Source organism: Glandiceps talaboti, chromosome 12 (genome assembly GCF_964340395.1).
Source record: "Glandiceps talaboti chromosome 12, keGlaTala1.1, whole genome shotgun sequence".
NCBI classification, from domain to species: Eukaryota; Metazoa; Hemichordata; class Enteropneusta; family Spengelidae; genus Glandiceps; species Glandiceps talaboti.
Window position 1 is genome coordinate 19,527,280 of NC_135560.1, and position 24,805 is coordinate 19,552,084.

At 32.9% G+C, this 24,805-nt stretch overlaps 3 protein-coding genes across 6 annotated transcripts in view; 1 reads left to right on the forward strand and 2 right to left on the reverse strand.

Annotated features, from left to right (window-relative positions):
* The window catches only part of LOC144443800 (ras GTPase-activating-like protein IQGAP1), a 158,054-nt gene that overhangs the window by 40,731 nt on the left and 92,518 nt on the right, over positions 1 to 24,805 (reverse strand). For 3 of the 4 annotated variants that reach the window (XM_078133347.1, XM_078133349.1, XM_078133346.1), the window contains exons 1-3: positions 5,562 to 5,744; positions 5,156 to 5,261; positions 3,602 to 3,758 (exon numbers count right to left, since the gene is read on the reverse strand). In XM_078133347.1, the coding sequence (XP_077989473.1) occupies positions 3,602 to 3,758; positions 5,156 to 5,261; positions 5,562 to 5,613 (315 nt within the window). In that variant the 5' untranslated portion in view covers positions 5,614 to 5,744. Of the gene's footprint in view, positions 1 to 3,601; positions 3,759 to 5,155; positions 5,262 to 5,561; positions 5,745 to 24,805 lie in introns of those variants that run through there. The other variant, XM_078133348.1, reaches the window with a different exon arrangement.
* On the reverse strand, positions 8,443 to 12,902 carry LOC144443068 (cell cycle checkpoint protein RAD1-like). Its single transcript, XM_078132441.1, has 8 exons — positions 12,773 to 12,902; positions 12,000 to 12,155; positions 11,368 to 11,462; positions 10,849 to 10,960; positions 10,116 to 10,238; positions 9,558 to 9,622; positions 9,013 to 9,157; positions 8,443 to 8,493 (listed from the first exon to the last, which is right to left on the reverse strand). The coding sequence occupies exons 1-8, from the start codon at positions 12,881 to 12,883 to the stop codon at positions 8,443 to 8,445; spliced, it is 858 nt and encodes a 285-aa protein (XP_077988567.1). The 5' UTR covers positions 12,884 to 12,902.
* On the forward strand, positions 14,147 to 17,498 carry LOC144443876 (protein FAM81A-like). The gene is made up of 5 exons (XM_078133468.1): positions 14,147 to 14,257; positions 15,178 to 15,453; positions 15,876 to 16,124; positions 16,558 to 16,800; positions 17,160 to 17,498. Exons 2-5 carry the CDS (start codon positions 15,184 to 15,186, stop codon positions 17,496 to 17,498), a joined length of 1,101 nt encoding a protein of 366 aa, XP_077989594.1. The 5' UTR covers positions 14,147 to 14,257; positions 15,178 to 15,183.

Consider the following 24,805-nt stretch of genomic DNA (forward strand, 5'->3'; position numbering starts at 1 on the left):
TGTGTTAAAGATTTCATTATCCTGTGACCGGCTATCAACTTACTGTTCATAATCTTATCTAAAAATATCCATCCATCAGCAACAATAAATATTTATAAATTCTTTACTTTTATAATATTTGACATATTTAGACTGTAATTTACATGTAAAGTCTATGACCTCTGACCCCATCTCTGTAACCATGGTGATCTCTAGTATTGGCAAGACTTCACAGACATATGAACTTAGGACCCTACTCCAGCAGCCTAGCCCCACCCAAAGACTCAGTTATAGATGTACTCAAAGCAAATATAATATGCTACTATAAAGTCTACACCAAAGCTATAAACAAACTATCAACCTAACACTACAAATAAAATTGAATTATTAACATCTTAAATCAACATTTTTATTTTTATTTGATAATTATTTTTTTTGATTTAATTGACCATAATTATAGTATTTATCATGATGCATATCATTCCTGTGTTGTATAGAAAGTTTTTAAACTCAAGTAAACTTCCTAACAATAGAAATAATTGCTCCAGTTTTATATGTAACACTACAAATGAAAAATAAGTGTACTACTGTACAAGAAAATTACTCTGTATAAGAAAATTTCATTTTGAGAGAAGAATTGTCAGAAAATGAAAGACAATTTCAAAAAGTACTGATCATGATAAAGAAGACAGTACAGAATGTAGATGAAGTATAGTAGTTGCTTAGCAACTCTGTGTAAAGTAGTAGAGAGTATTGTTTGTATCAAATGCAATGTAACTACACAAAGTGATACACTAGAGATTTACATTTTAAATCTAACATTTTGTTGAAAGAGATCCTTTAAACTCAGGTTTATGATTGACATAATGTTGAATTTTAATGGTTTCAGCTACTTTTTATACATTAATATGTTACAAATGTATGTACTGTCAACAGCATTTATACAGGTTATAACACCTCTCTGAGTACTGTACATACAGAGTTGTTTATAACAGTTCTGTGGACTACTCTCCGCGTACTGTACATAGAGTTGTTTATAACAGCTCTGTGGACTCTTCAGTACAAAGAGCTATGTCACAAGTGCATACATTTTTTCTACATTAAACAGATCTACAGTCCAGTTCCTATATACAATTTACACAGTAATATTTTTCTTTTCATTAGCACACAGACAAAATCCATATGGTACGTTGGCTACTGTCAGCCTGCTGTTGACAGTCAGATATCATTTCACTTGTATACTGACCCCATTTTCACACTTAATACATTTGTAGAGGTAAAATCAATAAAATGAAAACTGTAAAACTCAGATTGGGAAAATCATTTATATGATATGGTGATGCTTCATTTAGTGTGTAATGTGGGAGTATGTTTATGAGAGCTTGTTTGACATCATAATTCTGTCTGCATTCAGGAAGGAATTATTTCCAGAACTTATCACTCAGATTACCAGGAAATGTGGATTTCAAACATATTGGTGCAAACAACATTCTCGTCATTTTTTTAGCACATAAAAATGAAAAGCTTCAAAGTATATAATTTTGGAAACGAAAGTTGTATTATTAAACAAAATAGTACCATTCATCTATCAATCTTCCAGTGTTTTTGCTAAGGTTGGGGAACCTGGGAACAGAAAAGGGGGAATATGGGTAAAACTGGCATAGTTTCCGATACATTGTACCATAATTTTGGTGGGGAACCTGGTAAATTTGAACTGCTTACTGCCCTTTTAACAAAAACACTGTCTTCCATGAGAGATTTCCCATGGGGAAGATAACATACATGTAGTCTAGTACATGTTATTAGTAAGCTCTATGGGATTACACAATATACCCATATAAATATTAATGGGAAACTACTGTCTAACTCAATTCCCAAAATATATCAATATCCTGGTTTACTCATATCCTGGATATCGATGTACATTGCATCATACTGGGATAGGTCAGTTACGGAAACTGATCTTACGGAAAGACATATATAAATATGACAGAAACCAATTTTTCACACGGAAATATAAATATAAATATGACCAGGAAAATAATATATAATATAATAAATATAAATGGAATTGATTTGATTTCAATTTCCTTAATTTTTTGTTTGTTGGTTTCCTAAAAAGCCATTAAAAATTGTAGAATAATTTGACATACAATTGTAATATTCAGTTTGAAACAAATTCATAATGATATGCAGCGCTTCTTGTTTTAATTTTATTTATGTTTAAATGAAAATAAAAGCAAATCTCTAATCAGATCACTATTGGTTATGTTGTACATTTGTATTTACTGGTTTTAGTGATATGACAGAAACTAAAAAATACAGTAACATATTAAAATGTAAGACATTCTCTTACACAATGTCAATCAATTTTTAAAAAAAATTATGAAGGGAATAAAATGTTTTAATTCTTCAAAATATTTAAAACAACCACAATAATAAATACCGGTATGAACAATTGATTACAGAAAAACTTAAAACATTATATACTTTTTCATCCCCTCCTGTTACTTTTTTAAATTGAAAACACTGAAAAAAAAGAACCTTACAGACAAAAGTCAAAAAAAATTATCAGATCACCTTTAGTCAATTTTCATAATTCTCTTATAAAAAGAAATGATTTTCTGTGATATTTTAATTAAACAAAACACAGTGACTAGAATTACATAGTTTGGAGATTATTTCTAAATATACTTAATTACTCACGGTAAAAAGAGTTGGAATATCAGCTGTGTTCCCTATGTATGAATACCTGTCTTTGTTCAACTACATGGACATACCAATGATATCTTATTACACTATGTACGTGTATAGGTGGCAAGTAGTCCAGTATGTTAAAACAACTCTCTATTACAGTTAGACTTTAAGTCATTGCTAACTATTTCTAATTTGAATGCAAACACTAAATCTAATACTTACACGAAATATACTTAAAATATATAAATTATTAATTTTTATAATATCCAATATGATGCATATAATGAGTGTACTTATGTTATGATTATGCAATACTACACAACTTGTGACTAGAGTACAATAATTTACAGAAAATGTTATGGTTGGATATTACTGTGAATACTAAATAGTTTACATTTGATATGTCACACCCATCACATACTATTTTATTAAATGCATACAGACATAACTCTCATCTGACTTAAAGTACACATTCATGAATACACTGGTTTGTGGTTAATTTAGACTCAGTAAACAAACCAGCTATCAATTACATGAACAGAGAGTCAGGACCTTTATAATAGCAACATATGTTAAACGTTTGGTATGTTTTGTTTTTTGAATAATTTGACCTCGCACATGAATTTTTCAGAATTTACCAATGTAACTTATGAACTTTCTTTCTATAGAACTGAACAAATTCTGCAAGTTAACTACTGGTAATACTACTTTCGAATTTGAAGTAAAACTGTTGGTATTTCAACATTTCAACCAAATCTAAATATCTATTATTTTTCCAAATTCAACTTACTAAATAAATGACACTTGGTTTGATCATTATCAATGATTATAAATAAACTAATTCTAGTAAAAATCTAAAAACGGTTGGTATTTCTAAACGGTTGACCAAATTTCAAATTCTGTCATTGTTCACGATTCAACTTACCTTATATCTGGTTTGATCTTTGTCAAAAATCTTTTTCAAAGGTACAACTTTGGGAGAAAAGAAATGTGACAATTTGGCTAAATATACTCCATTTTGTAATCCTTCTTCCAACTCAGTAGATGGTGGCAAGGGTTCATTAATGCAGGCTTCAATCCATCTATACAAGGTGAATAGATGACATCATTATCAAGTGACACATATTACACAGGATACAATGAAATGAGAAATGGAGATTTCCCAGACAGACAGACTGACTGACTGCCAAACAATAAAAGAAACCAATTATTTATCCGGATGTATATTAGTTTTGAAATGTGATGTCAGATCTAAACCAAGATGGTACGTTCTAACTTTGAATAATGACACAATAGTGAAACACAATTTCAACATTTACTACAGTACAAGTTATTCAACGATTATATTCTGGTGGAAAAATGACAGTATATAACAGTGGAAAAATGACAGTATATAACAGTGTATATTTGTGAACACTATTTTTACCAGAAATTATAACTTAGTAATTCTATATCAACATATGTGTGATATATAGATATGAATTTATTGAATACTAAAAGATGTTGACACTACAGTAAAGCACAGCATGTGGTACCACATAGAAAATTACAATCAGAAAATTACTCTTTAATTCTCAAATGATATTTATTTCTGATAAACTTTGATCTACAAGGTTTACATTAAATATAAAAGTAATATCGTAGTTATCCATACACAGCAGTACACACATCAACATTTCAATAAACAATCTGTTGAAATCAATTTTTTTTGATGACATACACATAGCTACAGAAACTACATTCAGATTTAATCTTTTGCTGCTTTGGCATACATTAAAACCACAGCTGTTAGTTAACTTGGATCAAAGGTGGTGTCTGTATGTCAATAATCGATACAACTACAAACTGTGGCACGACTATGACCTCATCATGATCATTATCACTAAAATTGGAAGTGTATTCACTTTAAAATATGGCATGCAAGTAATGCAACTGTGTAACTGTTGTTATGGTAAAATGGATGGACATCTGTACTTTGTTTTTAATTTACATTATAATAAATACACATTTCATATAATTATACATTGATAGAAATAATCTGAGTGATTTAAATATTATGATGCAACAAGTGTTATTTCCAAAATAATAACTATAATTTTATCACTGTGTAGGATTAGTAATTTTAAAATACAGACATCTATGTGCTACCAACTTATTTTATTATTTGTTTTGTCTTTGCATGTAAAACCTACATTTAATACTGAGTGTAACTGACCACATTCGTCAATGATTCAATGTATGTTTATCAAAAATTAAACCAAAGTATGCAATAGGGTGAAACCAAAGAGGCAGGCACATACCCTCACGGAGCTTCCAAAGGTCATTGATAAAATTACTATTTGTATATATCTGACACGGTATATTGATCGTTTTTCATTTGAACACTGTCTGTATCAGTGTACACTAATGCAATTATTTATGTTAATTTTTAATGTGCAAATCCCAGCACAAGGGTGAAAATTATGAGTGAATAACTTACACTTTAGCTTCTTCCAGATGGCAGAGATATTCATATGCGACGTTTTGACGTCGTATTTCGTCCATTTCCATACCCGACGCTCGGTGAGGCATGTTTTCATCTTCATCTGTCACAAAATAATATCGGAATTATTAATACAATTTATTATACAGTACTCATTGTCATTTTTTGACAATCGATCGAAAATACACAGTAGTACGCACTACTGGTTCCTGGTACTGGAATGTGAAATAACTGGATACACGGAGAAACTTACGGCAATGAGTCTTGATCGTTCGGTTTCGATTGGAGTCCAGTAAAGTGACTTTTCAGGAAACGTTAAGTTTTGTTTTTGTGTAGAAATCTACCATTGAAACACAGACACAGCCACACACGCCGCCCACCGACACACACATTTTGTACTTACGGTTATATTGGGTTTCTCCTGAGCCCTCTATCACTTCTCCGTTGCTTGCCATGATGAAATTTCAACAATACATGTGTCCACTAAAACTGAAAATACGGTAATAATTCCAAGACACGAGCTCGATAAAATGATAAACAACTTTCTGTATGTCAATGTCTACTGGTCTGGAGGCAATGGCGCTCCCATTCAAACGAACTTTGCTAAAGCGTGATGGATTGTGGGAAGTCAATGACATCATATATCAATATGTAAATATCATCGAAGGTACTGGGTCTTGCATACATCGAGCATATACATGTGTAATATGGGATAGGGGCGCACTCGTCATGTTCTATTGATCAAGGATGGTCATAATACAAAAATACAATGAAATTCAAATGACGAGCGTGAAAAGGAATAGACACAACTGTGACTGTCAACTCGATAGACAATTACACTCTTTGGATCGAAAGTCAAATTCAAACGATCAACACTGGTATTTGATAACACGAGGTCGCGTACCTAATAATAACGGTATTATTTTGTATATGACCATCCTTGAATCATTGGGTGTATTTAGTGAGACTAATGGCAATGCATCCATGCTTGAATAGAATATTAGCTCACAAATGACTGTGGATCTATCGTCTAGTTCCTGACGACCGTCACGGTGTTCCGGTTTCCATCTACACACACTATTGTGTAAAGATAACGTAGTCTAAATCGGAACACGGTCGTCAGGATCTAGACTAGTGTATAGTGGATTTTGTAACCTGGCAGGGAACTCCATCTGGAAGATCACCTGACGACACACTTCCCATGAGAGAACGCGAATGAAATAAATAATATTTTAGGTTGCTTTTATACAAGTTTAATCAGATGTTTGATTTCTTAAATTTGTCCCCCCCCCCCCCTTTTTGGACCCGCTATGAATTTGACGATCTTTTTCTTAATAAGTGATAAGTTCACTGGCCCCAAACAAAACAAAACAATATTTATTTTATTATGCTATATCAGTTTACTAGGATCATGATTGTTTTGGATTAAATTTCTTTTCAAAACTTATATTTACATGTAATTGTTCTCTTCATCCTCATTTCCCCTTTTTTGAACTTATTTCTTCAAATTTTTGTGATGAGCTTCAAGAATTAGTTTATAATTTGAAGTAAAAATGTCAATAATAAAAAACCCTATATGTTTATTTCCATTCTGTTTCCTGCCATGATGTTTCAAAGCTTTATAGGTTGTCCCATCACGCTGTCCTAATACATGTAATATTTTGTTTGACATGCTACACGCAGGTAAACTTTAAATCATTTTACAAATTGGCGATCAAAATAATTTAGATGTTCAATTTACAAGGAAGATACTACAAGAGATAGATAATTCATGTACTAGTATTAAAAAAGAAATGTACACGATTCGGAGACACTAAGCAGGCTATGTTTCGGATGTAATCTCTCACTTTAAGTATTTCACTTAATCAAATGAGTATTTTTTATAACATCAAGTACGTATACCTAAAGGTTTTTATACCTCCTTAACCGATGTGTCAGGCTCGTTTCAAACTCAGACTACTAAAAGAAGGTTCAAGTCAAACCACAAGCCTCGTCGCAAATAGCGCCATCTACCAGGAAGAATAGCAAAGGTCTTTTGTTTTCTCAGACAAACTTTGTCAATGTCAAATGATGTAAACATTTGTTAATCAATGTTTTCCTTCTTTTGCCAGTAATTTGAACACATGCGATAACCAATGAAAATGTCACTACCTACTAAAAAATATTCACTATCATATTATCTTACAAACATTGAATGGCAAGACATTACAAATTTGACATGGAAATTTGACTTATACTTACCAGTAAAACAAATGATATCTCCCTCTCTCTCTCTCTCTCTCTCTCTCTCTCTCTCTCTCTCTCTCTCTCTCTCTCTCTCTCTCTCTCTCTCTCTCTCTCTCATTCAGCAACAGTTATCATGTGTTCATAAAGTTGTGGATAAGAATCAAACTTCTCCAATATATTATATTAAAACTTTTATTCTGGGAATTGTATCAAAATACTCTATGTACAACATTTGGTGTTAAAAAATCTCCAAACTTCAACAGAGAAATGATGGCAAAGAAACATCAAGAAAATGATCAAGAAATCTTCAAAATAACAAGATTACAAACTATGGGAATTATCCTGTCCAGGGATGTGGATGTCTTGTGGTGTTATCAGATGACTTCACTTCACTTCATTTTGACAAGATTCAAATGTTGTCGAACACTTCTGACGATAAAAACTACATTCTGTTCACAAAGGCAAAGTTTTTGATAGGAACTAAGCAACAATTGTATGTACATTTTTACTTTAATAATCTTGATTCAAAAACTTTTGAACACTTCTCAGGTTTTTTTTTTCAAATTTGACATCAAAAAGTTTTATGGGTCATGTTCTGTTCACAGGTGCAAAGTTATAGTAAAGGCTATGCAACCATCGTATACACATCAAATTTAATTTTAATATTTTATTTTCATATTGAATAGTTGTTATCATATCAGCTTACATAGTCTTATCTAATGAAGTCATAAATTGTATACTTCAGGTAATTACTTGCTTAATGATTAATCTAGTTACCATACATGTAGTCGGTTTCTATGATCACTCTCATAGTGTGTATAGTGACTAGACTATTACATCATATGAACATACTTGTAGCACACTTTCTTATCAAATCATACATGAGTGTAGGGTCTATGATCAAATCTACACATTTCTTCAAGATTCTAAGTAAACCAAACACACTGACAAAGGGACATTAGCTGATATTCTAATATCGTGAAAGTAGAGCTTGAGGGTGTGCAGAATTCTGTTGCTATGGCAACAGTTTTGCACTGATTCTGCATGGAAACCATTTATCATCTCTCATCACCATCATTGTCATCTTCTAATTCTTCATCAGGTGAACACTGAAAATAACAAGATGGTTGATACCGCAATGTTTATGTCAAAACAATTTACTTCATGTCGTGTGTGTGATTGTTATTGCACTTTCTCCAGCAAAATGATGTCACGCAACTTTACCCATGACTTTCATGTACCGGTAGAAGTTGTTGATAGTGTGTTTTAACATTTCATTTTCAAAGTTAAACTTCACATATCTAAGGATGAGATGCATGTCCAGGGGTTATTCTCTAATTGATTGAATATTCCTGGATGAAAGAGTTAACAATAAGTAAGAAAGAAATAAGATGAAATGAGCATTAAAGGTCATTGTTGAAACTACATCCACTTGTGTACAGCTTCTTGGAAACGTTAGGTTTGTGATCGAATAATAAAACTACTGGTATACTATTTACATAGTATTCTACAAAATACACCTGACTATTGTCATATACTTACACAGAATTCTACAAAACACACCTGGCTATTGTCATATACTTACACAGAATTCTACAAAACACACCTGGCTATTGTCATATACTTACATAGTATTCTACAAAACACACCTGGCCATCATCATTTCTTATCATGTATTGTAATGACAGAAATCCTCTATAGTCAGTACGTATAGATATCTTACTGGACAGTCCCAGTGCTTTCACTGATGGTTTTAATAACGTCAACTTATACCTGGACAAAGAACAAAGAAAACAGCTGGTGAACCATCACTATGAATTGACTGAATGCAAATACCCAAGTATATAGTGAATAGTGTAACATATCAGAAGTTTTTAGAGCAATGCACTCTGACTAATCACTTAATATTTAACACAGTAAATTTGTGATCTTGGTTGTTGCAAATGTCAAATCATAAATCCATCTTTACATGCCTTTTTGATATCTTTCAAAGCGTCTGTTGCATATTCAAACTGTCGAAGGTAAAATATGTTTTAGAACATCATACACAATCTACACAAAATGTTTTAAAGTAATTAAATTATCTTACATAATTACCTGTTGGTAAAATGTTTTGAGAACATCATATACAATTTAAATTGAATGCTGTTATTGAAATGTCTTACACACTTACCTGTTAGTTTGTGTTTGTGTACACTGAAATGACTCAACCATATCAGAGTCTTTGGGATAGTCAGCCTGAAAAAGGTCATAGGTCATAGATACATAGTGTTATCGTCAATAAGTGTAACAGTGGTAAATTTGCAGTTTCCTAAAAATGTCTACTTTTTCTAAAAACTAGTTGGAATTTATGTACGCTATTACTACAGATATCCAATACTGTTTAACAACATTAAATTTAATCTTAAAATGTAACTTGTACACAAATGTTTGTTTGTCTTGTTTAACTGCCCCACCCCCTAGAAAACAAGACAAAGCAACAACATAGGTTGGAACCCTCTACTCATTCCTGACCAAAATTGCCAATGAACATTATCATTTCAATACAATTACAAATACACAGTCATCAGAGTACCATTACATGATTTCACTCTTCTCCAAATTTCATAAACTTAGCGGACTTTGAATAAAAGACAAGAAGTGAGAGGGTCCCATTCTATAACTCATATTTCACTAGGTTGAACAACTACATATATTTTGGATTAAGATTTTATCAAACTATTTAACTTACATGTGTACTGCCTGCATTACCAAATGTTGATAATCTCAAATAAGGTTTGTCTGGGGACATCAAAATCTGTAAAACTTCACTCGTCATGTCTAATTCAGAGAATGCTTCTTTTAGACACTCTGACTGGAGAGAGAAATCTGAAAGTCTATCATCTATGTCAAGTGAATATGATTCCTCTTTTGAAAGGAGGCATGTTTAGTTTAATGTTTGCTAACTGTATTGTTGGACAGTAAAATATAGTTACTTTGGAAAAATACAAATGAATGTGACGTTTTGATCCGTCTACTATGGCCCTTGGTAATGCAAAGATTTTATTATTAGTATTAATGTCTCTCTCTTGAAGTCTGTAGTAGAGAGTTCAAAACATCGCATTTGTTTCTAATTTACCATTCCAAAATAATGACATTTTACTGTCCTATTGATTCTTGGAATCATGAGCAATATATTCTCCTATATTAACTACATTGTTAATTCATCACACTTCTAAGCACCACTACTTTCCAATGGCTGTGAATCAGTGATTCTTCTATTTCATTGTTTGGTCACTTGAAGATAAACCAATTGTAAGAATTGTAAGGATAATTTATCAAGACAAACTTGGTGCAGTTAATAAATTTATTTATTCCACAGTACTCAGTATTGTAGGCTGCCATACTAAACTACAGCAATTTCTTTCACAGTGGTATTATTCTGTGTATAAAAATGCTGTCCTTATAATTATTTCTAGACATACCTTCATGATAATTTTGTTTATTACGTTGGCACTAGAAAAGTTAAAATCCAAAATTTCATCTGGTTCTAATGTCTTGATGGTGCAGTCTGTCAACACACCACCCTCTTCCAGCCTTCAATAAAAATCACATTATATTAAAACTTATATTACACACAAATAATATGACAGAACCCCATGATGTGCCAGTGCAAGTGTGATATTTGCATGAGTGCTTTCAGTGTTCTCTGCAAGTGTGCAATAATGTTTTTGGCATTGTAGTATGTGCAAATACCATTAGTATGCACACGCCAGTGCAAGTAATCTCTGGTACACATGAAATGATTATGCCCACTGATTTGAAAGCGACAAACCATCTATCAGGATCATCATTGGCAAGTTATTCACACTGCATTATAAATAGAAAATGTCAATGTTGATGGCTAATACATTCAGTTGTGAAGGTGTGTCTTATTAATTATACCTTGGTGACTGGTAGACTGTCAGATATACATAATGTTGTAATTATAAATCAACCCTTACCATAATACAAGAGGAGAACCGTAACCACCGTAACACATCTTTAAAGCTGTGGTAACACCAGGTATGGTACTAACACCAAAGATATTCAAACATTCCTAAACAGTAACAATAATAAATATCAATGAGTTTTTTCCATCATTTTCCCAGCACTGAGCTCAAAGCACTTTATAACACTTGGCATGGACCTATAATGGCACAAATGTCCTTTTACTTTCTCAACTCCCTGGGTTGCATACAATCCATTGCAGCCTTATAAATACACATAAAGGAGTAAATCAGCCATATAACATCCTTTGTCCTACCAGGTTCCCATTTATACTGGGGAACAATCATGATTCAAATCTTGTCCAAAGACTTTAACCATTTAGAAACAAATAGCACTGGCAAGATTTGAAATGGCAAATTGAAGATTGTGAGCTGGCCACTCTGACCATTTGATCATCATGAGGCCATATAGCTCTGGAAAATATGCGCACTGAAAACACTGACACATCCGAGTCTCCTTCCCACTTTGTTATGATTCCTTCCCCCCCGTAAGGAAACCGTGAGATTACACAGATATTTCTGTTTCTCAAGCAATATTGTTCTTCCGGTATACTAAACAAATCAGGGAAAAATACATCAAAACTTACAAGTAAAACTGTTAAATCAATTTTAAAAGTTGCTGACTCTTCCTGTAGGACAAATTCTTGAAATATTCCAGACTGAAGGAAAGCATTGGCTTGAACACACTTAGCATCCTCAACTGTTACTTTTAAACCATTACTTGTAGCAAACACAGTCGCCATCTGGGGAAAAAAAATTTAAGTGATGCAGTTCTTGGTGGATATATGAGAAATGATTGAGGAACATGAATTGAATTTGAAAGCGAGAATTGGTTGAAAATGAAAATCAATGAAAATGACAAACTTGGCATATTACATGCTAATATGAATAGGGTTATTAGATTAAAGTTTATTTCAGTACATCAAAAATCGACAGAACAGATATACAAATAAAAACTGGTACAATTTGTTATAATCCACAAAATCAAATGGAGTGAAGTGTCCTTGGTGTACGCATGGAGTTACTTATACCTCCATTGTGTACGACATCGACAGTCGACACTTCACTTTTTCACAAGTATATTAGTCTAGTTTACACGTCTATTACGATCACCATGATGGAAAACGTCGACAGGTGTAGCAGATAAGGACTACCATAGATATCATACACTACAGAAATCATATTAATATGTATAACATGACACCCAAACTGGACCGATAACGCAACCTGTATGTACAGTACAGTATTATATAGTCCTGCTTGCAGACGGTGGGATCGAGACGACTTACTCCGTATGCAAGGAGGAGTAAGTACATGGTGTATTATAACGATTAGACCTGGTTTTTACTAAGTGACATACCTCCTTGAAATGAATCGCCTTCAAAATATTCGACATATTTCTAGCATTATCCATTTTAGCGACCATTATATAATCACCATCGCCGTCTCCTTGTTGCGTTGATAGCGACATTGTGTTGTTCTAAAACTGTTATTTTCTATTTGTACTCGGTCACATTACGGAAAACAACACTGGCACGATTGAATCACCCGCCATATTGCCCTAGTAAAGCATTATGGGTAAAAACCTTTTGACCTGCTTTGACCTTTCGATAACGCGGCGCGGATGGATGAATCGGATCCATGGATCATGTGGTGGATGTATGGATGATCGGATCGGATAAAATGATGGATGGATGGATGGATGAGTATATATATATATATATATATATATATATATATATATATATATATATATATATATATATATATATATATATATATATATATCTCGGAGTGTCTGGTGACTCGTATATATATATAATTATATATATGTAGGTAGGCACTCTGGGTAGGCAGATATAATATAGTATGGTACTTTTTTATTTGACACAAAACTACGTATGAAATATACATAATCTATGATAAAAACAAGACAAAACGACACGAAATATAGTGATAAATATTATATAAATCTACAAAATAACAAAAAAGGGGCAAGGGATCGGAGTTTGTTAAACGCTTCCTCAGTGTATGGATGGATTAGTGGATAGATAGATAGATAGATAGATAGATAGATAGATAGATAGATAGATAGATAGATAGATAGATAGATAGATAGATAGATAGATAGATAGATAGATAGATAGATAGATAGATAGATAGATAGATAGATAGATAGATAGATAGATAGATAGATAGATAGAGACAGATCATGGAAGTATAACCATGGAAGTATCCATGGATAGATAGATAGTCTTACATTAATTTAACCCGAATACTATAATAAATGTCCCAAAGCTATGGAAATGTGTTTTTTTTTTTGTTCTTTGCAAAGCATGTTTTCATATAGTCTGGAGTTCTAAACTGGCACAGTATTACGTATTAAAAACTTCATCACTAATGAAGTTTTTAATACGGAATACTGTACCAGTTTAGAACTCTAGACTTGTTTTCATGATATAGCGATGATTGTGTAAATGCTTGTAAACATGTAAAAGGATGAATACATAGACAAAATAAAGCTAGTAATTGCCCCTAAGGCTAAAGCCAACTGTACTCGGAACGCACATTATAAATAAATATATCAATAGATTTTTATTCTTTGAGTAATTTGAATTACATTTAAAAGGAAACTTCGAAATCCTTTGCTGACGTATACTCGAATGAAATGAACGCCCCACTGCACAGATAATCAATCACAGCTCAAATTTAAAACGAAGTGTGGTCACGTGACCATCACTCCGTCCTAAAATGGCTGCTGTTTGTTGACCGCTTGAGTTGCCAGGCACGCCACTGAACTGAGACGCTGAATTACGGTCACATATTTCTTTTTAGTGTGTACAAGGTAATGTGAAAGATTCGGATTTCAATCACTCTTCGATGAAACTGTTAAATTTCGCTATGACCTGTAATTTGATACGGATGCGATAATATTCAACACTGAGATACAGTGAGACGTTACATGTTAGTCCTTACACATTCACCATTACTACTACGGCGACATTATCATTCCCGTTGACAAACACAACGCAAACAAATTATAATATTGAAGGCTATTTATAGCAACTGTGAACGCTCACACTATTGTATCGGTGTATCGATTTCTGGAAGTCTATATATTCATAATCCGTTTTGTTTTGAGTCAGTTTCCGTGATTTATCGATTTTCCAATAATAATGTTGATCCAGTGTTGAGAAGCAATTTCACTGAACACGTTACAGAGTATAACAGTGATGTATACTATTATAAACACATGTGGTGTTTTTAAGATTTTGATTGAAAATGATTTATTTTGAAGTGTTTTATTTCATGATGGGATACTTTGCTCATATAGAAAGATGACATACAGACTACATACATATATATATGTATGTAGTCTGTGGATGACCAGCCCGTGGTTCTAACTGAGTGAAGGTATAAATCGTAACGATAGTCGATACTGTATAGGAACTAACATGCATGATATGGTGGTGTCTACATTGATATATTTTATGATTTCACTAAATTTTCAACCTCAACTTTGAAAGTGGATTTTGTGGGTTATACATGTAGTGATATGTTACCTTACATGTAGGTAGTACCTAGCTACTGTATATCACACACACAGTACATCAATGTATATTTTCAGCAATTTGAACAACCTCACATTTCATGGCTGATTAATACTGTACCTGGGTGTTACTGTTATTCACAATACTGTCATGCATAGTTGCACTGATTTTCTTTCTCGTTTCTGCTATGTGATTGTAGTACGTGTGTATATAGCTGTGGATGGCAGGCATGATGGCGACACCTAGGTACATAGATGACTATGATCGGCCACCAAGTCGTCGTCTTGATGTCATTGAAGATAGATTGTTACATCAGGAGAAAACCACCTCAGGTTTAATAGACAGAGCTTTCAAAATCAAAGAAGATATTGTTGATACATTGAATTTAACACACGGCTCATGGCAAGGTGAAAAACAAGCTAGAGAACTTCTACAAGAACACATCAGAACCATCACAATGGTGGTCAAGAGACTAAGTAGAGAAATAGAGGTTTGTAAACAATGGCTGTTGTCATGACATTAGTATCATAGTGGTTGGTATTTTCAACATAAAACATTGATAGTCTGGATGTCGTATTAATGAAACACATTTGCTTGACTTTTTTCCCCTTTCCAGTCTTTGAGCTCCATATCTGAGCAGATTTGGAAAAAAAAAATGAATTCTTGTAAGAAATATGACACATAGATGGTCTGTAGTCATTGCTATCAGAGTAAATCATGAATTATCTGCACGACAAATGTGACCAATTTTTTTTCTTGTTTCTTTTATATCATTTTTCATAAACATATACCACTTTAATGGTTGTTTTACTTTCGTTTATCACAATGTTTAACTTTTATCAAAATTCCTAAGAGTAGTGGAATCTCAAAATTGAACAGTCATGAATTAATTATGATAATTTTCTCTGTCAGGTATTAGAAGATCAGTTGAGAAGTCGTGACAATGTTGGAGTTAATGCAAATAGTGCTGTTAAAAATTTAGAACTTCACCATGTTGGTAATGTGGTGGATTTACGTGGACGTGTTGCCCGCTGTGATGCCTCCATTGCAAGATTATCAGCTGACATGAGAACTTTGAATGAATCTATTGCTGTGTTGAACAGACAATTACAAGAAACGAATTCGGCAGTGCTAACAGCTATCAGAAGATTAGATTCCAAGGTTAGTAATACTGGAAATAATGTATTAACTTGACATTGAATACATCTAAGAACAACAACAACAACAACAACAACAACAACCACTTCATATATATACATAGTATGCCATTTTCAGGTACTCTGTAGAAAAACACCAAAAACAAGTGCTGTTATCATGTACTAAGTTGGTGATTGGAACTTTGGTAATACAACACACAACCAGCCTGTTAGCTCTTGTTTTGGTCTTTTATACATTGAATATCATAAAATACTGTCATGTAATAATTGTCTAACTGATAATATTAACATCAAAATTCTTTCATTTCATTTCAAAATTCTTTCTAAATATATTAAATACAATATCAAGATGATTGATTGATTTTTGTTTATTGTTTTGGTGAAAGTATTATGTAACAAATATTGAATGTTTTGTGATGTTTTATTTTCCTTGTCAGATCTCGTCTGTGTCAGAAAGAATTGATGTGACATCAGTGGACCAAGTGACTAAGATTCACCATGTTAAAGGAGAATCAAGTACAGCTGTAGCTAAATTAGACAGTAAAACCAGAGGCCACTTGGAAGATCTCAAGTCTACCATTGAAGCTACAAGACATTACAATTCAGTAGAGAGAGAAAAATTAGCTAAACAATTTGTACATCAGATGGAATTAGTACAAACTGTACGAGATGCAAAACAGGTAAAAGTTTTATGTACTGACAAAGATTAGATAAAGTATTTCAAACATTCTTGTATCTGGCTATCAGGCTCAACATTCTGGTGAATGACATAATTGACAAGCGAGATAGTCAAGTTCCTGGGCCAGTGTTCTTGATACTTAGGAATAAATGTAGTAGCATTGTAGCACATACTAGACAATCAAAATAGAACGAAAAGGTCAAGTAATTCTCATATGTACCCAAAGTAATGCATAGTGTACGCAGCAGAAGTTACATTGTTGTCTTAAGAAATTGACTGATTGTTATTTTGTGAATTGCGTATATGGTAAAATTCTAAAATGATTGACTTACAAAGCACTCGAAAATATCTTAACTACAGGATCAATATGAAGAAAGAATGGCTGAAAGAGCAAGAAGACTTGAGAGAAGAGTTGAAGTTCTGGAGGACACATTGAAACTAGAAAGGGACTCTTCCAGGAAAGCTGAAGTAGAGCTTCGGAGGTACTGGGAAGAAAAGTTTGAAGCACGGCAGATTCAGTTTGATGACAAAATGCGGGAAGAGATGGAAAATATGAGGATTGAGAATCGTCGTGGTTTTACTAATGTTTATGCCAGTGTTGATAGTACTAAACAAATATTGGATGGCAAAAGGAAAATGATGGAAACTCAACTACGTAAAGAAATCCAAGATATCAAAAAGATGGTGGTTCTCATATAAAGTCAACATACATTTTGTACTAGGGTGGGTGAGAGTTCATTTTCAGATCACTAAAAATCAATACTATACTGTAGTATGGTGTGAAGACTTTGAGAGAATGCTATCAACAGCAGTCAGTACGTCTTATATTTCAGATTGCAAAAATCAACACTGTACTGTAGTGGTGAAGACTTTGATACAGTGCTGTGAACAGTGGGGTCAGCATGTCTTTATATTGCAAAAATCAATCATTTGCCAGAAATGTATATATAACTAGTCATCTTGGGTTCTTTAGCAATAATGTATAACATCAACCTTTCTCTTGTGTCATGGTGAAGTTTTGAAAATTGAAAAAATAAAGTAGTTTGCTCATCTTTGCATGGAAATAATTCCTCAGTTTTGAATTGATTGGAAGCAAAATAGCAATGAAAGTAAACATCTAATGGTTTTGTGTAAAATTAAAATTAACCAACAGAATTATTAATTTTCTTAATTTTCTCAATTCCAATTTGAAACCTCTAATTGTTATCAAGAGTAGAATATACCATTCCACAATCTGTGGTGAAATGCAGATTGCGCTATTTCCACAGAATACCACAAAGTGGGGGGTGGGGGTGGGGCATTTTAAAGTACATTTTGCCCAGATTTTTATTTTGTATACAGAGCGGAGTCCCTGTTAATAAACAATTTTGTTGCATGATGAGAAAGAGTTTAACACATATATGGCTTTCAAATGAAGTGAATACAATTGTAACATTGGAAACAGTGGTTTGTGGATCTTGTGTACATAACATGGAGATTTAGACAAACAATTTTACTTTATCATAGTATAGCAATTGAAATATTTATATCAAGTCTGGTCCATATTGTATCAGGTGTACGATGACATTTGTAATATGATGGACTTTATAAAGATTTTATGGATAAATTGAAATTATAACCATGTCACAAATGGTACTGGTTGACCAGTATGTCAGTATTTGTACAGGAATACTCAGGTAATATGTAGTCATGGTAACTGTTACAGCGACAATACTAGAATTGAATTTCTTGTATTGTGAACATACAGGAATTAATCTGTTAAAATCACTCTGGCTCTTGAAATAATTTTAAGTTGATAAAATTATCTAAGCATAGTCAGTAAATGGCTGCTGACAATCAGAGAGTCAGTGTAAAAGGAATGTACAAATACTGTATAATATTTAAAGAATGTTCAACCAGGTTTGATAATTTTGTTACTTAATTTCACATGCTTGGAGAGGGAGATTCCTAATGTACCTTGTATTGGTTATTTTCAAATGTGTCTTGTGGAAGAAAAGGCTATTTTCCCATGCACGTTCTTAAATTATGATGTATATATATATATATATATATAACCCAGTGTCATTACAGTAGGTTTGGTAGACTACAATAGTCATATTAGATCATAATTATCTTATTTCTTAATAAGATAATTAACTTTTTTTATATTTAGTCAGTGTTAGTATTCTGAATTTGTGCTGAATTACTGCTGAAATACTGAATGTAGTCCTAGAAGAGCTATTTTATTCTTAGGCAGTCTCCTAGTTCTATTGAGGATTCTCCCATCATTTACTGCTAATTGTTTACTCGTCATATTATTTACTTGGACCTTGACAATTGGACATGTAGTAGAAGTTTAAGTATAGTTAGCTTTACATCAGGGCTAATCAATATCATAATTACAAACTAAAATTATTTGTATTGTAAATTGTTTGAATAATTTCAGTCAATCCGGCCAATTATATAATATATATGTATACTATTGAAATCTATGTCATCATATTAAAATCAATTCATTCCAGAATTAGAGAAAGGAATTTATTCCAATATTTCAACTTTATGTCATGGTACATTTGACCTAAATACCATGGTTACCAAAGAATTGATCAGATAAGGTTTACAGATTTCTTTTGGTGACAGCCTGACTTCCTATTTTAGTTGTAGACTTGCCAATCAAAGCTTGTACTGTATATAAAAATTAATTCTAATCAGATTTGATGACATCTGTTAATATAATAGATTTAGTTACTCCTCTGGGTTTAAAAACAAAGAATTATGGTGTGAATGTTTGTAATGTAAATTTTATATTTGTGTATTTGATAGATAGTTATTTATTTTTTAGATGAATATATTTTAGAGTCTTTATTTGCACAATGTAAATTTGACCTATATTTTTCACAAACGAAACATGTGCATTTTTGTATATTAATAATGTATGCTGGTATGATAATGTTAATGAATAACTGTACATATACCCGTATCAGTATTGCCAATACCTCATTGTACATTGGCTATCTGCTTCTAATAAGCTTTATGTTCATATATGGTATTTGTAGTGCATTTCAAGTCTCCCTCAAATCTCACCCTATCAGAAAATATTATAATGAAAATAATGAATGAAACTTTGGCAATCTTGTAGATTGTTAGTCCAGGGACTTGGCGGTGCCATTTGCTAGTACAGTTAATTAAGCCAGAGACTTGGCAGTATCATTTGATAGTGCAGTTAATTAAGCCCAGGACTTGGCAGTGTTATTTGCTAATACAGTTTAAGCCAGTACATCAAATATTTCAAGCCAATATGTAATAATCTTTATTTATACTGGATAGTTCTTTTAAATTTTTATCAACTTGTGTCCCAAGAAGTCCAGTGTGGGCCAACCCTTATGGGTTCTGTGTTTAATACATGTAATGCATGAGAAATTTGGAGTACCCAAGAAAACCTGTGTTGTTTAGTTCTAGAGTCTAACTGAACAACACTCTTCTTACTTACACTATGGCAAATTTAATCAAACTGAGACCAGGGCTCAAACCCTGACTGCACTGGTAAGAGACCAGTGGTTTACCCACTCAGCCACCAACAACACTGACAATGGTATGAAATAGCCAAGTCTCTGGGCTGGTTTCTGAATCTTTGTTGATATTAGATCTATATGTTCTTTTCAGGCAGCTTTCAACATAGACTGAAAGTCTAATGAAATTATGATTTTGAAATGCATACAAATAATCAGATTTAGATGATCAGTAATACTATATTGATCAGTTTCATACTTGCCATAACACTGAGCTGTACCTACATGTATATTTATCAGCAGTTATTACAGAATTCAACTTTTAGTTAACTTGTGAATTATGACTTCAATTTTCAGATATTGTATGTCAGTATTTATCTTCTTCTGTTCTTACCCAGACTGTGAACTGTATTGAAGAAAGTATATTGAACAGAAAAGTAATGTACACAGAGTAGTTGGGAGTCTGTGTTTTCATAGAATGGCATGGGATTTCAGGCTATGGAGTATACAGTTACTGTACATCAATATACAGGAAGTATATTTGCATTGTTGGATTATAGAACTCGTAAATGTATGATTTTATTTCTGGTTTCACTTCATCTTTTAACTAAAGATCAGCAGTACTATTGCAGTGTCTACAATCTCAGTAAATATGACCATGGAATCACAAATAATGTTATAGTAATAGTAAGGTTGAACAAATTGATTTAAAAAATATAAATATGATAGATATTCTCCATTGTGAAAGTGTTACCATAGTATTATGGTATGTTAACTTTTGTGATTCAAATACTGCTGGCGTGTTGTTTACATGTTTCCTTGTATACCACTGTTAGCAATTTACACATTTTTACATGAATTACTTCTCAGTTCTGGGTATACATGCAGTAAATACACCTTGTAAGAGGCCTCCTTCAAATTAAAAGTTGTCATCTATAAGTTGTTACTGCTACCAGGTTCACTGAACTTGCAAACATAACATGTTTGGAATGTTGTTACTTCATTGAACCAGTAACATGTGTATGTAAGCTAGCCTAGATTCTATTCTTGTACATGTTTTGAGCTATTACCCACAACTCTCTCCTAAAATGACACTTTCAAGGGGTGTTTGAAAATTTCACTTTAACAAAGCATTACTATTTGAAATCTAATTTTAGGTTTTAATACAGAACTGTTAGCATGATTCTGTGCCAAGAATTGTGGGTATAGCCCAAATCAACCACAAGCATAGAATCTAGGCTGTGAGTTGTGGGTAATAGCCCAAATCAATGACAAGTATAGAATATAGGCTGTGAATTATGGGTAATAGCCCAAATCAATGACAAGCATAGAAACTAGGCTGTGAATTATGGGTAATAGCCCAAATCAATGACAAGCATAGAATCTAGGCTGTGAATTATGGGTAATAGCCCAAATCAATGATAAGCATATAATCTAGGCTGTGAGTTATGGGTAATAGCCCAACTCAACTATAAGCATAGAATCTAGATTATATCGTAAGCTAGATGCATAGCTGAATCAGATTAATTGAAGAAATGTGTAACAAGTACTGTTAGGAGGAGCAAACGCTTCTGATTCTGTCAATACATAGTAGTATGTGTCCACACTTGCCTTTTGAAATGATATGAAAGTACTTTCTTAAAATTGCATTGACTATGTCTTCCACTTTTAGAAGTCTACTTTATTAAGCTGTATAGAGAGATTTTGACATTGTAAAATATAATTTTAGTGAAAAATAAATAGTTTGTTTTAAAAGTGAAAAGTATGAGTCACAGAGTGTAAATTGTATTCCAGAGATGACAATTCACCATTTTGGTAATGTTGATAATCATTTGCATGTTGAAGATTGTATGTGAAGGAGTTTCATTTCTTACCAATTACCATGCCTCCCTTTGCAGTGATGATACATTGTGTAATGTTTTGATAATTCTTCAATGGGTGCATGATGCAATGTGGCTGCTGAAGCTCAACAATAATACAAACTATAAAAATAGCGCAAATATTGCATTGCCGCACAACTTCATGTTCAGGGCAATGATAGATATATAATTTTTTGAAGATTTAAAGTTGTAACCAAAACAAAATTTTCATACCTAATTTCCATCATCATAATCCAGCTATGTTGGAAGTATAGCAACATCCTAATCAAACTTTAAAGGGATGTGTCTACAAGGTTTTGTACTTCTTTATTTTTTAAAATCAATTTGGAACCAAGTCATACCAATATAACAGGTTTATCTTTCTTGGTTGTCTTATTGTAATATTGTAAAAGCCAGCTACATTCAGTTTATATGGGTAGGTGATGAAACAGCTGTCTTACAATATATTACATAATCCAGTCATAAACCAAACTGGCCATGCTACAGGCTTTACCACCAGAGGAAATAGTAAAGTAAACATTATAGTTAATTAACAATGTACTGTTCTCACTGTGTCAGCTATTAATGAGGACAAATCTACACATTCTCAACAAAGTTAAGCTCAATCTACTGGGTAATTTCAGAGTTGAAGATTTTTGAGGAAAAGCAATGACAAAGAATAACACTTCTAGAAACATCTCACCAAGTTTCAAACTCTTTCACTTAGTATTTTTTGAGATATAAGTTTTGACCAAAATTCACATTTTTACACCTTAATTCCATATCACTCATGGAATCATGGTATGCTTAACATATCTTCGTCCATACATCCCTAAATGCATTTCCATTAAATTTCAGCCCAATCTGCTCAGTGGTTTTGGAATTATAGATTTTCAACCAAAAAGACACATTTTCAGCCCTAATTTGCATATCACTGATGGAATCATCCCGTCATGAACAAATCTTACTTTACACCCCCTTAAGAATGTTCCCACCAAATTTCGCACCAATCTGCCCAGTAGTTTCTGAGTTTAAGTTTTTTGACCAAAAATCACATTTTTTGACCCAAAACCCACATCCCTGATGCAATCACTTTCATTTGAACAATTTCCCAACTAGACACCAGAAGTAACATGACCACCAAATATCAAAGCAATCGGTCCAGCAGTTTTTGACTTTAAGTTGTTTACACACACACATACACACACACACACAGACAGACAGACAGACACTTTGCCATGCCTATAGCACTACTGAACCTTTCAGTTCAGTTGTGCTAAAAAGCATGATGGAGAAGGTGCATGGCCTCTCAGCTTCAAGCTGTAACATTATTTTGAAAACCTGCAAGGGTGGCTTGTTTTTCATGACCTGATCGACCCTATATTTGTTCATTCTAGTCAAATTAAAAAAAGTGATGCCCTCTATGGCAGGATTACAAAAAAAATCACATCACTGATTGTCAGATGGCAACCCCATGAGCATTTATCTGAGCAAAAGTAATGCTTACTACTGAAATAAATGACTGACTCTTTTTTTCATTTTATGGTGTTTTACGAGAAACATACAGTGCCCTAATAGTTTGATTTGATTCATATGTAATTCATGTGTTAGCTTTGAATATACAAGTTTCAACTTGCATCTCTATTTTACCAGAGAAAACAGAATTGAAACAACCAGTCAAGGTCAAGTCTTTATACTATTAAAGCTAGCCTTGAAAGAACAATTCAGTCAATTTGTTTAGCAGAATGTTTCTCTACCTGTGCATATCTTTGTATCAAAACTGCAGCATTTGACAACAGCTAACGTACAAGTACATGGTAGCTGTGTGGCCTGTATGGTCATTAGACAGTAAAATTGCAGACTGAATCACATGGTGTACATGATTGGCAACCATGAAGGTACCAGTGCACTTAACAATGGCTGTGTTTTATTTAAAGTCTACTTTGGTCTACTCCTCAAATACAAATCAGGCAAGGACACTGCAAAAAAATATACCATTTCAATTGGCCATTAATTTAAAATCTCCTCTGAAGAGTACATACACAAATACATATGACCATGAACCTATTAAAAAAGTATAAAACACAATCCAGATTCAAATGATGATTTGTACTTGCTGTATATATCTGCAATGCAATAAAAACAGCTGTAAATGTTTTTGGCTGTGTCTGGCAAGAATAGCAATGACTTTCAATTACTATATCAGGTCCCACATGCAGTACATTCCAGTGGTGTTCACTTACAAGTATATAACCGAAATGTATGGTGCTCACAAGTAAACAGGTACTGTAAGAAGAGAGATGTCCTGCTGAAATATCAATTACCTTACACTACAGCATTGGTCCTCTGTAGGTACCAAATATATGTACATATTTTCAGGACACTATTGAATCATTACTGATGCATGTCTGGTATTCTAAAGTTGAAAATACTTTCATCTTTCTGTTAAAATGATTTACTAGTATATGTATATCACAATATGTGTGCAGAAGGGAGAGTTGGGCAGAATAAATATATTCATCTTGATATACCGTAGTTCTGATTCTATCCATGCAATGATAATGGGTTCTCAATGGTCAAACTCAATCTGATTAAAATCTGATGTAGTGTACATGGCACAATTTATTTTTAGCTGCTACGTTTACTGTCGTTTGTTCTT

Coding starts and splice junctions, on each gene's coding strand:
- LOC144443068 (XM_078132441.1), bottom strand. CDS start 12,883: ATGTCGCTATCAACGCAACAAGGAGACGGCGATGGTGATTATATAATG. Junction 9,158..9,557: donor ACACAAACACAAACTAACAG/GTAAGTGTGTAA, acceptor TTCTTTGTCCAG/GTATAAGTTGACGTTATTAA. Junction 8,494..9,012: donor TGTGTTTTGTAGAATACTAT/GTAAGTATATGA, acceptor TGTTATTTTCAG/TGTTCACCTGATGAAGAATT.
- LOC144443876 (XM_078133468.1), top strand. CDS start 15,184: ATGGCAGGCATGATGGCGACACCTAGGTACATAGATGACTATGATCGG. Junction 15,454..15,875: donor GACTAAGTAGAGAAATAGAG/GTTTGTAAACAA, acceptor TTTCTCTGTCAG/GTATTAGAAGATCAGTTGAG. Junction 16,125..16,557: donor TCAGAAGATTAGATTCCAAG/GTTAGTAATACT, acceptor TTTCCTTGTCAG/ATCTCGTCTGTGTCAGAAAG.